Source organism: Plectropomus leopardus, chromosome 6 (genome assembly GCF_026936395.1).
Source record: "Plectropomus leopardus strain MGB_pleo_1.0 chromosome 6, ASM2693639v1, whole genome shotgun sequence".
Lineage (NCBI taxonomy): Eukaryota > Metazoa > Chordata > Actinopteri > Perciformes > Serranidae > Plectropomus > Plectropomus leopardus.
Genome location: NC_142181.1, coordinates 20,807,495 through 20,823,796, shown reverse-complemented (window position 1 = coordinate 20,823,796; position 16,302 = coordinate 20,807,495). Strand labels below are relative to the sequence as shown.

The window sequence follows — 16,302 nt, the reverse complement described above, 5'->3', positions numbered from 1 at the left end:
GTCCTGTACTGAGAGAAAAATGCTGCAGGAACTCAGTCTGCGTTGTAACCACCAAAAATTTTATGTCCATTATTTTTGCCACTGACAGGCTCAGATTGTTATTTGTGTCCAACAACACTACAGAGAAGATCCCTTTGGAGAAATGACACATTTTTTTAGTAGCTGAAGCTACTCAACCACAAAAACGTGAGAAAATAGAGTTAAAAACTACTTGGAAACTACTACTTTCTACCACCTATATACCACTCCGAATCTTACTATCCCAACCCGGTGGTATTAGAAACTGTATCACTTAAACACATATTATTATTTTGCAAACTTGACCAGCTTTGGATGTGTATTTTAAAGTATTTCATTAACTATTTGGAAAAATACTTTCCATTTGGACTGCATTTCAAGCAAGCTAAATAAGCCTATTACTCAAAAATGTGGAACTGTTCCTTTAACTTGATTTTGCATTTGAAACAAGTGTCGCCTCAGCTTAAATCATGTAGCGAATCAGTGGATCATATAATTAGTGAATTTATTTTATAATTATTGAACAACAGATGAATAGAAACAAGGTTTAAGAAAAAAAAAGAAAGAAAACCTTTAATTTTTTAATAAAATGTACAAGAGCCTGATATCACAGCTGGCTGGGGAGTATTTGCGCTGATGGCGGCTGTTTCTTCGATCCCTAAAAATGTCTTATTTGTGGATCTTACATACAAGAGGAAAAAAATAGGCATTACTCCAACATGACCTCGTCAAATGTGTCTCTTCCTCCTTTGTGTCGCTCCCAGGTGGAAACACCAGTTAAAACTGCAGAAGTTTTCCCAGGTGAAAATGGTTCAGAAACCTGGTGACTCCCACCACCAACTGGAGAAGCTTGAAGTTCAACCTACTTATTTTTCAGTCCGTCCGAAAAGCTGCCTCTGTCCTGCTCAGACGGTTCATGCTGTCACTTCTTCTCTATGAGGTGTGGCTCTGAGAGTTTTTGTATGTGCAGCTCTTCGACCAGCTTCTCCACACAGGCCATAAACTGAGGCTCCGGCTCCTGAGAGACAAGAGGAAGAACGAAAACGAAACACAGTCAGAACTGAATGATAACCCACTGACTGATTTGTAACAAATCACTCCTCATTGAAAAGAAGATATTTGAGCCCTGCAATTCCTATTTAGAAGTTTCCTCTATATCTTGGAGCCGAGGAGCATTAGCTCTACCACTTTGTTTCTTATGGAGGACTGTAAATGATTTAAGCATCAATAAATAAATAAATAAATGACTGCAGGAATAAATAAATACATAAATATGTTTGGAAATAAATAATTAAATAAACATAGGAGTAAATACATACAGACAAATAAATAAAGAAATAAATTACTGCTGAAAAAATACAAACAAAACAAATAAAAACAATGGAATAAACAAATTAATGTACAAAATAACACAAGAATAACCAAACAAATACATGAAAAAAAGTATCAAAACAAATTAATTCTGAAATAAATAAATAAATATGTGGATTAGTAAATAAATGCTTAAATGCATAAATAAAAGAACAAATACATGTATTGATGTGTAAATATATATGGAAATAAATAGATGAATGCATAAATAAATAATTAAAATTTAATCATTACACAGGACATCAAAATATTTTATATATATATTCCTATTTTTAGAACAACTTTTTATTTATTTACTTTTCAAAATGTATTAATTTACGTGTGTGTGTTTATAAGGTCAGTCTAAAGTTAGGTCAGCATTCGTCCTCCGTAGTTTTCACCTGTTGCGAGGTTCACTGGCTGAAAAAGGTGCAGAATGAGGTGAGCTTCAGGCAGTTGTGTTTGAGGAGTTTCTTACCTTGTGCTCCAGCAGCCTCTGTTTCTCCACAGCCTCCTCCAGATTCAGACCCACCCACTCTGCCTCCTCCTCTGGGACCTCAAACTGCTGCTCAGACCGAAGAAAAAGAAACATCTTCAGAACCCCTTTTGTTTAATCACAACTTGTTTTTGTGTATTAGCTGGTAAGCATCAATCACAGCTCTCCCAAAACACTCAGAGTCACTCAGCGGACTTAAACACATCCCACCTACCTTGTATTTCTCGTAGACTTTCTCTCTTTTGATGGCGTCAGAGGGGTAGAGCTCAGTGTCCTTGCGTGCCAGGCGAAGCAGCATGGCCCTCTTCAGGTCCATCCCCAGCTTGGAGTTCAGGTCTTCCTTTGGTGTCTGGTCAGAGTTGGATAATTCACAGTTATAGAAAGAGCCAGAGGGAAATGAAATTTGGTCACACAGAGGGAGTGCTCTCTTACTTTGAGAATATAGAAGTCGAATCCAAAGGCAGCATCGATGAGGTCCAGGGTGCGTGCTGTGACTGTGATGGTGAACTTGTGATCGAGGATCTCGCTGTACAACTCTCTCTTGAACAGCTGTGGTTTCCAGGTTTTCCTCAGACGAGTCGACAGCTACGGAGAGAAAGGATTCAGAGGTTTGATTCCTGGAGCTACATTAGGTACAGAACATCAGGGAAAAAATCTAAAATCTAATCTTCTTGGCTTTAGTGCAGCCTATTTATATCTTTCAATAAATATCTTAAATATATATTTCTTTTTCCAAAACCAGGCTTAAGTCTGCTGAATGTGTAAATACCAATACGGATGCAAAAAATCTCAAAATAATATGATTTCAGTTCCACTGAGTGTGTGCACTCCACAATTCCTTTTACAGCACTAAAAAAGATGAAAGTGTGACGAACCGAGTGACAAGTTAATATACCTTAAAAAGCATTTTTGTAATGGATAAATCCTGAAAGGAACAGTAGGTAGGATTTAGGGGGGTGTACTGGCAGAAAAGGAATGTAAAAATATTTTTTCTATAGTGTAAAATCTCCTGAAAAATAATGGGACAAAAAGTTGTGTTTTTGTTACCTTAGAATATAACGCAGATCCTCGTCTACAGAGATCACCATGTTGCACTGCCACGTTTCTACAGTAGCCCAGAATGGACAAACTCCAGATTGGGCAATTTGCATTTTCACGATGACCACCTGAGGTATCAATTCCTCTATAATGAGCCAAACGGTGTCGGAAAAACACTACCTTTTGACGTGAAACTACTTAATTTAACGGTTTACATCAACTGGTCCATTTGTTTTGGAGAGAGAGAGAGACCTCTGCAGATAATTCCTCTCAGTAAAAACCTCCTGAATGTCTTGATTTTAAGTTATCAGAGAAAAAAGGTGAGCACATATTAACACGTGCTGGGATAGCGGCCTGTCTGTAACAAGCCAAAAAGCATTAAAAATCCACTGATTTCTAACGTGAAACTGTTTTATTGAGTGGGTTTTTTTGGCTTTAATGGACAGGACAGTTTAAGCGTGAAAGGGGAAGGGATAATATTTGATTTGATTATATAGTCCAAAATAGATTTTTAGGATGTTTTAGGATGACACATTGCACACAAGCTAAAGGCAGTAAATCAGACTCACTTTGTCACCGTTAGCGTATCTGAAGCCTGATATCCAGCCCTCTCCTCCCCACAGGCCGTCCTGGGACTGCGGAGGGTAATAGATGGGTATCGGCACATCCTGCACCCGTTCTTTCTGCCCCGTCACTGGGTTGGCTCGGTGCTGGACTCCCAGAGGCTTCCAATGGACGGGAGTGGGCTCTTTTGGCTGGAGGGACTTGAGGTAGTGTTTGGGGAGACGAGCGTAGATGCCCTGCTTCATTTTCAGGGCCTCCCACAATTTCGGGGGGTATTTATGAAGCGGCATATCGGACTGTCAAAACCAAATCTGAAAGAAAGAGTAAATATGAAACATTGTTACACATATACGGCAGGAAATCAATAAGAAAATGATCAGTTCACTGCACAGCATTATAACTGAGTTGGGGCTGAAACAGAAAACATTTCTGTATTTAGTTTGGGGACTTGTATCATTAACATGGGAGGCACAGATTACTACATTCATGAGAGATTTGTACTGAAATAACTATCTGAATTAGTCGAAGAAAAAAAAAGATTTCAGTTTTGTTCTTTCATCTGGCAAGATTTATTGCCACAGATTTTTCTCGGTTCACTCATGACACACTGAATATTTTGCTTCCTAATCAGCCTGAGTAATAAATTGTAGGTCTGTAAGAGGCTATTATATTATACCTATTTTAGATTGACAGTTTAGTCCATAAAATGTCAGAAAACAATATAAAACAAATAAATAAATACATATCACAAGTTCCCAATGCCCAAGTCGACACCTTGAATAGTTTGTAATTGAAAGTATCAATTGATTAATGATTTTAACAATTAAACAATCACTAAAAATGTTTCTGAAAATTACAGCCAGATGAACCTCCTCCCCAATTAAACACCCCATAAACAAACAATCCCAGTGCTTTTCTGCAGCAGGTTTGCTGTGTGCCAGTTTATCTTCACTTTGATAACACACAAATATATTTAAGACACCATGTAAGATTCATATCGGCTGATATATTAAAAGGTCGTCTTACTTGATTTTGACACAGGGCCTGAAGACTGGGTAAAAATGCAAGAGCTACCTGGTGAATGTTACAAAACATATGTGTGTTTAATTAAATCACCACTAAGTAACTGCCACAAACATGGCCTGGGGCATTTGGGGGTCCTGATGGTCTGGGGCCCTGGGGCAATTACAACATTTAATTTAATTTTTGTGATTATTTTTTCTTTCCATAAACATTTTTTCAGCACTAATAGGATAGATTCAAACATAAAAAATCACTCTAGCACTCTGGTAATTTGTGTTTTGTTCATTGTTGAATATCTCTTAAAGTAAACAAAAATATTAACGTTGAATGATATTAAAGGCAAGATAAGATAATCCTTTATTAGTCCCACAGTGGAGAAATTCACAATGTTACAGCAGCTATGAGGTACAAAGAAGTATAAGCAGCGAAATAATACAATAGTAAAAAATAATTACAATATAATAATATTAAAATGTTAAATAATAAAAAACAAGGCGCCAAGTATGATTAAATCACAAGATGCAAAAACAGTAAGATAAGTAAAATAAAATTACAACGACTTCTGTAACGTTGCTTCACTGTATATGTGTGTGTGTGTGTATATGTGTGTGTGTGTGTGTGTACTGGGAGCAGTGCTGAACATTAGTTAACATGTTAACACTTCCCTGATACAATGACTTAGTTACTTTTAAACCAAGTAAATCTACTACAGTTGATTTTTTGGTACAAACTGCACATTTTAATGAATAAGAAATACAAGTATAGAAACTCACGAGCTCAAGTCAACGACTTCTGTAACGTTGCTTGTTAGCATGAAGCTAACAGACACAGGCCGACAGCACGGTTATACGGCAAAAACAGCCTCAGCGAGTCTAATATACCGCTGAGAGCACACTCAAAGTCTGTCTTACCGTGTGATGAGAAAACAGGGACCTCCGCACGGTTGAAAACGAGTGTCCAATCCACGTTAGAAAGACATCAAGCAGGCAAGGACATCACGCACACCCTCCATGACACTGTGCTGCTGACAGATTTCCGCATTGGTTGGCCCGCCCACAACGAGGAGGAATCTAATTGGATGGCAGACAGGAAATTCTCTTCGATGATTGGTTTCCATAGGCTGTCAATCATGCGTGATCTTTTCGTTATAGATTTAAAACATCAATTTCATGTGTTCACTTTCGTAGCAGCTGTTTCCAATACATGGAAGTGAAGAATAAAATTTCAAATAATTTACAAATATAACCATCTTTATTAAAAGGGATTTAGTTTGTATACATTCATTAACCCTTCTTTTACTGAGAAAATGAGAAATATCTAATAAATCCTGCTCCGTGATCTCAGTAAGCAGTTGTTAAAAGATTAAGCCATAAAGATGCAAAAATAATTTGATGTTTATTTATTTTATTTCGTGCTGATATGTTAGTCACTTGCCTCTTTGTTATTTATGATAATAAAAATCACACCATTTATCTTGCAATAAACAGTGAAATGTGGTTATTTATGGTGGAAGGGTGGTCATACACTTATCCCAAGTGACTCAGGGAGACTCAAAGGAAAAAATTGTAGCTCCAGGGAGGTTCATAATAAAAAAGATAAAACAAAGTCAGCCCCAGCCACCCCCTTTATTAATATCTTTAATTTTCTATATTATTTATATAATTATAAACCATCTACTTTTCAATCTAAGGAAAAGTAATTCACTGCAATATTACAATTATGAAATTGTGAGAAATTCATTATGTGAGCAGCATTTAAACATCACAGTTTGTCATTTTTAAACAAAAATGCTTTTCAAACCCCACTTGCAGGTTTTGTGCTTCTGATGGTATAAAAAAATAAATGACACACAACCATTAAAAACTGAATGTCCCTTCTAAACACGTCTCTCCCGAGTGCTTAAATCTTTCTAAAGTGGCTCCCCCGTTTTGCAACACTCACTCTCCTCTTATTGAACAGTCCCTAAACAGTAACGACTCTGTTGCCTACAGAAAAAAAAGAATTAAAAGTGACTTTTTTTTCTTTGAACTTCTTTGACTTTTATTGTGAAGCACAAGGACAATGACTGACAGGAAGTAAGCCCATGAGGTAATCAGTACATTTTGACGTTTGTGTAAAATGAAAATAAAAACAATTCATTATATAGCAAAGAGGACTGTACAATGTTGAGTTTTCGCTCATGTTATGTAAAACCAGATGTATCACAGTGATAGATGTAGTTAAACACTCTGTGTTTTCTGTCAGTCGCAGTTGTCGTTATTCGGTGGTTTTAGTGTTAAATACAGTCGTTCATCATTAATTATACGAGCGCTTATTGCTCGCCCGAAAGGTGGAATTGAACCACTCTGCCGCTAAGCAGCTACAGGTTTGAAGCCTGCACCCCGGACCACCGAGGCTCATCCGGGCAATTTTTCCACGACGATCCAGACCTTTATATAAGTGATAGGAGATGAGAGCCGTCTGAGTCGTGGTGTGATTTGCTTGCCTAACGTAGATTTGCAAGTATCATAAAAAACTCGTGTACAGGAAGTATAACAACGCACTGGATGTCCTAAAGCATATTTGTGTCAAATAAACCCCCAGAAGTGTAAAATGTAGTCTGGTTTGTGCTGTTATGCAAAGCAGCTGCATTGTGATTGGCTGTCTGGAAATAAAGAGGTGGCGCCACATGGCGTCATCACAGGTAATAAATATGTTTGGGGATCACAATTTAGCACAAAACAAATCCGTTTTAGGCATGCTATGGCAGAAAAGGTACGAACATTTCTAATTGTTTAGTTACATGTGCTTTCCTGTGTTGTCTTACCTCAGTGTGCTGCGGTGTAGCCTTTTTTTTTTTTTTTTTTTTAAAGAAAAAAGGCAGCGCGGATTTTAACAACTATCCTCCAAAATTAGGGAACAGCCCTCTGAAACAAATAAGAGATGCGGGCTTGGTGATCATTTTTAGATGATAGTTGAAAACTAATTTATTTAGTCTGGCTTTTAATGAATGTAAGCTTATTCTTATTTTATATCGATTCTCTCATTTTTAATAATCCTACTGGTCTCTGCACTGTTTACCTTCACTTTTGTACTTTGTTTATCACAGTGTCCTTTCATTGTCTTTTGCATTTCGTGTTGCATTTTTATTGTGAAGCATAAGATGCATCCCTTGTATGAAGAGTACTCTTTACATAAAGTTTACTATTATTATTAAGTTTATCATTGTATTTTTATTATTTGCACACACTGTTTTTATTCTTCATACTGTGAACTTTTACACATTCCTTAACCCTTGGGCAATATTTTGCATAATTATGCACATTAACAAATACTTCTGAAAACTACACAGCTCTTTGATTTAAGACACATAGGCCTATATTGTACATGTTGCATTTTTTTCATATTGTTGTACTTCTATGTTATTTTATTGTCTTTTTTCTTTTTTGTTTTTTTTTACATTTTTGCTTTTGTTGATAATTTCAATATATGATATATATATATATATATATATAATATATATTTTATATTATATGCTTTTGTTATGCAGCAATAGGAGAATCAGATAAATGTAGTGGATTATAAAAGGAAAGTATTGAATATGTTTCATTCTGTACTGAAATGGATACCCATAATGTATACAATTAAATCAAATATTATAATATAATATATTATCATATATTATTTTGTACTTCCTTTTGCCACTGTGTCAATGAATTTGGTATAATCCTAAAATAAGAGGAGACACACATAAGAATTATTTGTTTTATTTCCATACAGACATGGGAGAGGGCACAGAGGATCCAGATACAAATGAAGCAACACCAGAAAAAAATGCCTCCATTTTCACCAAATTTCATTTGTGCATAAAGTGCATAAAAATCTTTGGTGCAGGACCGTGTAAAAGTCACAAAACTAACATTTACATGTAACGTACCAGCAGTGTTTTAAAAGACATTACACCCTTAAATGTGTTAACTTTCCCCACCATCCATCATCTTTCTTTCTTTACATTCATTAATTTATTTCCGGTGCAGCTCTTTCTGTCAGAGGAACGTGTTCTCGATGACCAGTGTCTGAGGCTCTTCCTGTGTTTCTCCAGCTGCTGGTTCTTGCTGACTCCAGGTCTCTTCCTCTAACGGAGAGCAGCACATGCTCCCAGCGCAGGCCTTTCCACAGGTGAGGTTGCAGGGCAGGTGAAAAGGCATGGAGGGGTCCTCTCTGTGGACAACAAGGGAGGCGTCCCCCTCGCTGCCTGCTGAGGACCCAGAGCAGGAGGTAAATTCTGGCTGAACAGTGCAGCAGCTCACTCCTACACTCTGCAGCACCTTAGTGACACTCTTCATCAGATCAGCACACCTGGACATGAGTCAAGTGATTCTGCATTAATGAAATATATACTTGCATGTGCATATACATAGAGATATGTAACATAAATAACCCTAGCTCCATGAGCTTTAGCAGATGTTAAGCCTCACAGTTGCTGCCTTTAACTGCAGTTTAAAAACTGGTACATCAACCCTTTATAACCTGAGCAAATTGTCTTGATTTCATTCTAAAACATAGGAAGAAGGCAATGAGGAACAAAAGAAAAATGAACCCGAAAAAAAAGAAAAAAGGAGAAGATAAAAAGACAAGAAAAGAGAAAGTTAAAAAAAACAACAGGAATTGGTGTGGAAGAATTGCTTAAAAATATAATAATTTTGTAAAAATAATTGAACGATATAACTATGATAATTGAAAATATAACTTTCTTTTTCCTTAGACATTTTCCCCTAGCTTTTAAAAAATTATATAAAGGTGTCTGTAAGCAGCACAAGAAATGTAATGTTGATCCAGGTTTCAAAGGGTTAATTGAGAACTGAATTTAAAGACAAATGTAAAAGATAAGAAGTAAGAACCACCACAGAGAAACTTTTCCATTTCACCTGTGTGCTGGAAACCCAGCATGGCAATGTACGTGGACAGAGGCCACCATGATGGATTCAGTCAGCTGCCAGATGTGGAGGTCGTGCACAGCCTGCACCCCGGGGACACTCGTGATCCTCCGTCCAAGATCAGATGCACAAATGTGTGGAGGTGTGGCTTGTAGCAGCAGCAGTCCATAACTATACAACTGGAGATATTTACAGGTGAAACAACAGCAACAGATATAGCTGCAGCAAATATGTGTTATCATAATAAATGTGTTGAACTCTTCATTTGGTCTTGTTAAGAGGTCTAGTAATAAATATACATACTTTGTCCTTTAAAGGATCACTGTGCAGAATTTAATGATATCTAGCATCCCTACCCCACCCTTTCCAAGCCAACACATTCTCAATCCCAACTTATCAAATATAGATGCTTTCTCAGTGACTCTACACGTCAAACTATCACCCTCTAGGTGCACCTCCAGCGTCAGTTTTGGATGCTTAAGGTTGGCAAATCAGTGTATGCTCATTAAATGCATTGTTCATTCATTCATTCTCAATAGGCGGGTTTGCATTAACCCTCAAATTGTGCAAATTGAAATATAATATAAGATGCATATGCATAAGATGCATGGATAACATAAAATTGCAAATTCCCCTCTCTAGAGCCAGAGTTTGTCCATTTTGGGCTGCTGTACAAGACAGACTCTGTGAAAGAGGACTCACTCCCTGTGTCGATATGAAGGGATCATTTTTAGGTAATGAAAATATGATTCTAACTTTAAGGTGAATATACAAGAATGAAAATCTAGTTATGAATATTATTTTCCATTTCTGCCAGTAGATCCCCCTAAATCTTACACACTGCACCTTTAAACTAAAACAACACACATAAACCCATGGAGCCTGACCTGTGGTGCAGCTGTGGCAATCAGTATAATCACAGCCAGCAGGGAGAGGCCAGGATCCAGGTAAACCAGGAGGCCACAGGCCCCAGAGCTGTGCAGGTCCTGTGGGCTGATCAGCAGCATCACCAGGCTGTTGATCAGAGCCAGGAGGGAGGTACAAAGGCCCTGAATGACGAGGACACAGGACAGGAGACCCACTGGCGACTGGCTGCTTAGCACAGGGCTCTGAATGTCTTGTGAGGACTTGACAGCTGGGGAGGTGTTAGATGTATTTTGCCTGTCTGAAGGAGGAGAAAACAGTAAAACATGATTGTTTCAAGGGCAGTGAGATCAGAGCTACAGTGCATCTGCTGCTGGACCATAAAAAGATAAACAAGACATAACACAAAAACACAGGAAAAAATATCACACATTTCTTAAAGATCCAGTGTGTAGGATTTAGGGGAATATATTGACAGTAAAGGAATACAATAGCCTGTATTGAGTATGTTTTCTTTAGTGTATAATCACCTGAAAATAAGAATTGTTTTGGGTTTTTTTTGGAGATCGCAATGTTGCACAGCTACGTTTCAACAATAGCCCAGAACACACAAACCAAACATTGGCTCTTGATAGGGCCATTCACATTTTCATGTTTTTGTGTTTTTGCGTTGGCCACCCACGGTGAAACAAACAGCGTCAGAAAAACACTGATTTGTAACATTAAACTGCTTTATTCACTTAATTTGTGGGTTTTAATCACCTGGTCTGTTTGTTTTGGAGAAGATGAAACCTCTACGGTCAATTAAGCTCCTGGGAAAAAATTCTTAACAATGAAAACTGAAGAAATCCTAACAAGGAATTCACGCTTGGCACACGGGAAAAGTTTCAGCTGATTGCAAACCTCACTGCTAGATACCACTAAATCCTACACACTGCTTCTTTAATAACTTTTGAATTTAAAACACCATGCTTCCTGGAAACAGATTTAGTTATTAATAATAATTATATTAATGATATTATGTGATGTATGTAGTTAGTATAAACATCCACATATTGTGATATGGTAAATGTGAAAATAACTTTACATGAAATAAATAAATAATAAATAAAATAAATTATTCAACCACTCTTTGATGCAAGTAGAGCTTACAAAAACAAAAGTTGTCAATGATAATCACTGGATGTTAATAAATGATAACACTGAAATATTGCCCTACTTTTACCATTTACCTGTGACATTGATTTTCATGGTTATTCTTTTTACATGAACATGTTTAATGTGTTATGCAAACTAAATTCATGTAAAAATGTAATTTCACCTGCAGAAACACACCTTATGCATAACAAAATTGATTTGGTCATATATGAAAACCAAATATTTCCGATGACTAACAATTACATTAGGAATGCGATAGTCAAAGGAACTAAATCTCTCACCAGGATGTCCCATGCAGGTGTTGTCTTTAGAAATCTCTGTGATGTCCTCTGAACGACTCTCACACTTGCAAACCTTTAAATCTGCAACACTGTTGTCTGCGTCACTGTCCCTGCTGTCCTGTGGAGCTGCTGCATGCAGCTGGACTTCTGGCTGTGGTGGTCGGGTTTCAGAGTCAGTGTCAGAAATGCTGGAGGTTCCCGGGTTACAGAAGACAAGCGCCCCATTGTGGAGGGATTTGTCCATGGCAGATTGGACATGGCTAACGTCATCCTGGACTTGTTCAGGCTCAACCTGCCCTTTGGTTTCCTCTGCAGCCAAGACTGTGGGAGTTGAACACAGGAATGAAAAATAAATATGGACGCTGTTGTTTAATGTTCCTTACAGCTGAACATACACTTGGCAGCTACTTCAAAGTGAAATCTCTCAGAGCAATACCATCATCTGGACAGGAACAGTAATTCTTCTGTAGTGAAAGATTATTATTACATCATTAATGCCAGTACAAGTATGTGCTTTCACATGACATGACTAACTATGTGAGACACAATCGGGGGCTCTACAGCACTATTTAAAAAAAGCTTCACAGACCCTGAGCTGCCACGAATTCCACATTCTCTAAAATTACCACAGTTCAGCCACCAGAACTGTCAAAATTAGTTTACGTCCTTGAGTACAGTAAAAAGTTTCACACACATGGATTACTAAATGGGCCTTCTGGGTACAGGCCAAGGGCCCAAAGTGTTAGCCACCCCCAGCCTTCACTTCCAAAATGTTACTCAAATTAACACTTATTGACCAAAATGACAATGAACCAACACAAAAAAGTAACACAAAATAATCACAAGAAGACAGAGGATGACTATGAAGAGACACAAAAATACCCAAAACATATACATTTACCTCAAAGTGATGCAAAACAACCTCAAGGAGACACAAAGAAACTAAAAAAAGACACAATTCAACTACAGAAAATCACCTTAAAGATACACAAAAGGAAACACAAAACAACCACAGGGAGAAACAAAATGACTACAAAGAGACACAAAACAACTACTAATAGATGCAAAATTGCTACATAAGGTGGGAAAAAACACACATAGACACAAAATGTCTTCCTAGAGACAAAAGGCAACGACAAAGTGACACAAAAAGACACAAAAAATGCCTTCAAGTGACAAAAAACCACAAAAACATGCATAATGACCACAGAAAGACAGAATATTACTGCAAAGTCTGTGTGCCTCGCCTCTCTAGGCAGCGGGACGTTTTGCCTGTCAGCACCCGGGGAGCATAAACACCAGTCACAAACTGGCAACCCATATATTCTTATTAATGATTTAACTAGTGTAAAAAGCTTTTGCAAGGGATTTATTGACCATTAATAAAGCTATTATTGGTGTTACAAAGATGCCTTGTTAGAAAATGATGCCACATTTTTTTTATTTGGTATTTGTGCATCAGCTCACGGAGAGAACATGTCATTTGTAGGTGATGTTACCTCTGAGGTTCACGTCAAGGCGAGATTCAGTGAACGGCTGCCCGTCAGCCCCAGCCCTCTCATCCTGCAGCTGAGCCCAGTTCAGCCAGACCACCAGTATCTTAAAAAGCAGACTGACAGTTCCAACCACCACAAGCAGCAGGGGGCGCTGCACTGGGTGTGGATCCAGAGAAAAGCTAATGATTTCCAAGAAGGAAGGGAAACACAGAGAGGTCAGGAGGACAGTAGAGATGAAAGCTCCCAAAGGCTGGATCCTGTTGCTGACGTAGGACACACCACAGTTCAGAGACCCGTCAGTCCCAGGTAGAAATTGGATGGATGACTCTGCAGGTGGGGTGGAGAGAGGTGCTGCCAAGGAGGAGTTAGCATGTGGAGGAGACACAAGGGAGTCCAAAGAGGAGAGCAGAGGTTTTTTTAGGCTTGCCATGTGCGAAAGGATGAAGAGTGTGTGGAAACCATCCATCAAGGTGATGAGAGACTTGCACAGCTGACTTATGGTTACCTCACACACCAGCAGCAGGATGTTCACTCCCAGCATGCACCAGTGTAGCACTCTCATACCTGCAACTGAGAATATAAAGCGCAAACTGGAATTCTTCATACAAACAATTATGAACACTTTTTTATTATTGTCAGCACAATTTCCAGTGTCCTCTTGCAAAAGGAACAACATATTTGAAACTACAAAGAGACAAAACAACTACTAGGAGACAAAATTGACTGCCAAGAGACCCAAATGACAAAAGAATACACAAAATTACCTAAAAGAGATGCAAAACAACCCTTACAAAATAGTGAAAACAACTAAGAAGACACAGCATGACCACAAAGAGACATTAAACAACTACAAAAAGATACAAAATTACCTCAAAAGAGACACAAAATGCAAAGAAATGCAAAACAACAATAAAAAGCGGCTTAACCAAAAAAAGTCAATTTTTCTTGCTGAGGAGAGGTGGTGGGGCCTTCTGCATGTCTGTGTCCAGGGGCCCATAGTCTCATAATCCACCTCTGCCTCTGAGCAACACTGAACACTGCAACTGTATTTATTACACTTGAGGTAAGGAACCACAGCAGCCCTCACTTATCACACACCATTATGCTGTCTTAGCTGATTAGATACCTATAGTTAAGGTGCATTCATTGTGCTGATTGGTTTACATTGATCATATTAAGCTTCATGTGTCTTGATCCGCAAACTTCAGCTGTCAGATAAATGTAGAAAAGAAGATATATCTCTCCCTCTGAAATGTAGTGGAGTACAGTAAAATAAAGAGTAAAGTTGCACAACTTAAGTACATTTTTTGAATGCATGACTTCGTTCATTTAAGCAAGAGAGCTTTTTCCACCACTGACTCTAAGTCATGAATAAACCAGCATGTAACACACAATTAACTACTTGCACAAGCAGCTTTAAGAATTTCAAACAAATGCAACAAATGTAGTCTGTCTAAAGTTTAAATACCCCAGAAAAGTGGACGACCCTCAGCCAGCAATCAAAGGCAAGTTGAGTTCTTCTTGGAAGTGATCTGAGCGCCGTAATCAGAAAAATGTCATTCATGGTGCTCACCATCTCTCCCTCTCTGTCCCACCACACTCCTCCTCTGCTCTAATCGCAGTCATGTGAGCTGGGGAGGAGGGGGGAGGTGGTGGGTGGTATCCTCCTCTCCTCAGTCATCCCTGTTTGCATTCCCTCCTCAGCTTATTGGTGGCAGAGAATACCTCCAGTGGATGATCACACAGCCCACCCACCATTCACACTGAAGCTGATCTGCACAAATTAAATCCTCACTGTGTTGTCAGGATTGTATAACCACACCATAAGGTTATGTTGAAAGAACAAGAGTAGAAACTTTGGGTTGCTTAATGGAGAATAAATAGAATAACCAGCCCTTATCTTGGTAATATTAAAGTTCGGTATGGCTGTGGTGAAATATTTGCTGTCATTTGGGATGTCACTGATTTAATATCATGATGAATTTCTGCATTTTTTTCAATTTCTTGGTAAAACAGAGCAGACACTTCAGATGTACCCCTTAGTGTCTTCCCCTTCCAAATAATTAATCAGTATATACCATAAAAAAGGGGGAGCACCACTTGGATCTGGCAGGGATGTAAAACAAAGCAGATGCCTTTATGGCATCCTCTTGCACTGTAAGGATTGCATTTCAATTTCGTTGTACTTATGAGATGACAATAAAAACATATTCATATTCATGCTGTCAGACAGATGCTGGCCACATTTGCAAAGGTCAAAATACACCACTCCCACAGCTGCCTTGAATTCCTGAGCCTCTTTGTTGATACAAAGTCAAGCTGCAGATTAACTTCAATTTCATTTCCTCCTAAACCACGTTTACAAAAAATGACAATAAATCTACCTCGTACCTTGTACCTCGTATAGTTAAACCTGAGCTTTATTTTAAATTCTAGAGCAGAATACAAAGTTTCCAAATATACCAAATATGTGAGGTTGAAATATGGGAGGAAATTAATGTGTAATTGATACACTAGTGCAGCCAAAATTTGTTTTTGTTTTCCACCAATGTAAATATCCACTAGCTTCAATCAAATCAAAAGCTGAAACAAGCTGATAACAAGTAGAAATGATAATAACCAGACAGTGTGAGACAAAATGAAGTGTACCTGTGTATCTTCTCCTGATCCGCGGCCATTGGGGTCACAAAGGGCAAGTTCAGGACAAGGGTGAATCTTGAAATCAGTGGCGCCGTCAAGGATGGGCTAAGGGGGTCATGGTCACCCTGATATGAAGACTGGTTTATTCTGGCTAAAGTAGATCAAGGCTAACCTTACTGTCTTTAAAAAGACCGCAGCACACTCATTTCGTAAACTACGGTTAGATTAGTGTTATCTTGTGGAACAACACAACCTAAGGCATCCATTTGTACCATGGACTGTAAAAGCCACCATGTGATCACCCATTACTATGTGTACTCCCATTTTGAGGCCACGAGTTCAGCATTTCTGCTATCATTATCCTGGTTGTCTTTGGAGCTTGAGGTGAACATATGTAGGTGAGAGGGAGGCGTGGTGGAGGAGCGAGGTATGGATCTGACTGAGAAGCCTAGGACACT

The 16,302-nt window shown here is 38.4% G+C and overlaps 2 protein-coding genes and 1 non-coding gene across 4 annotated transcripts; all 3 read right to left on the bottom strand.

The window, feature by feature from the left end:
- Window positions 1-506: 506 nt before the first annotated feature.
- mrpl28 (mitochondrial ribosomal protein L28) lies at window positions 507-5,559 on the bottom strand. The gene is made up of 6 exons (XM_042486852.2): window positions 5,401-5,559; window positions 3,472-3,777; window positions 2,297-2,449; window positions 2,079-2,213; window positions 1,847-1,933; window positions 507-1,036 (listed from the first exon to the last, which is right to left on the bottom strand). The coding sequence occupies exons 2-6, from the start codon at window positions 3,754-3,756 to the stop codon at window positions 941-943; spliced, it is 756 nt and encodes a 251-aa protein (XP_042342786.2). The 5' UTR covers window positions 3,757-3,777; window positions 5,401-5,559; the 3' UTR covers window positions 507-940.
- Window positions 5,560-6,808: 1,249 nt separating this feature from the next.
- On the bottom strand, window positions 6,809-6,895 carry trnastop-uca (transfer RNA opal suppressor (anticodon UCA)). The gene has a single exon. It is a non-coding gene; the product is annotated as a tRNA-Sec (tRNA).
- Window positions 6,896-8,219: 1,324 nt separating this feature from the next.
- LOC121943794 (proton-coupled zinc antiporter SLC30A1) lies at window positions 8,220-14,830 on the bottom strand. 2 transcript variants are annotated; one of them, XM_042487404.2, is made up of 6 exons: window positions 14,673-14,830; window positions 13,208-13,774; window positions 11,709-12,029; window positions 10,293-10,570; window positions 9,397-9,584; window positions 8,220-8,827 (listed from the first exon to the last, which is right to left on the bottom strand). In XM_042487404.2, the coding sequence occupies exons 2-6, from the start codon at window positions 13,764-13,766 to the stop codon at window positions 8,515-8,517; spliced, it is 1,659 nt and encodes a 552-aa protein (XP_042343338.2). In that variant the 5' UTR covers window positions 13,767-13,774; window positions 14,673-14,830; the 3' UTR covers window positions 8,220-8,514. The 2 variants fall into 2 exon arrangements, with proteins under 2 accessions (XP_042343338.2, XP_087935089.1); XM_088078963.1 differs by lacking the exon at window positions 14,673-14,830 and having other exon boundaries at window positions 13,208-13,823.
- Between the last annotated feature and the right edge of the window lie 1,472 nt (window positions 14,831-16,302).

Excerpts from the sequence above, each read along its gene's own strand:
- LOC121943794 (XM_088078963.1), bottom strand. The coding sequence starts at position 13,808 with ATGAAGAATTCCAGTTTGCGCTTTATATTCTCAGTTGCAGGTATGAGA. Across the intron at positions 12,030-13,207 it reads CCTTGACGTGAACCTCAGAG|TCTTGGCTGCAGAGGAAACC; the intron begins GTAACATCACCT and ends CAACTCCCACAG. Across the intron at positions 10,571-11,708 it reads CACCTGCATGGGACATCCTG|ACAGGCAAAATACATCTAAC; the intron begins GTGAGAGATTTA and ends CTCCTCCTTCAG.
- mrpl28 (XM_042486852.2), bottom strand. The coding sequence starts at position 3,756 with ATGCCGCTTCATAAATACCCCCCGAAATTGTGGGAGGCCCTGAAAATG. Across the intron at positions 2,450-3,471 it reads GATACGCTAACGGTGACAAA|CTGTCGACTCGTCTGAGGAA; the intron begins GTGAGTCTGATT and ends TTCTCTCCGTAG. Across the intron at positions 1,037-1,846 it reads AGAGGCTGCTGGAGCACAAG|GAGCCGGAGCCTCAGTTTAT; the intron begins GTAAGAAACTCC and ends CTTGTCTCTCAG.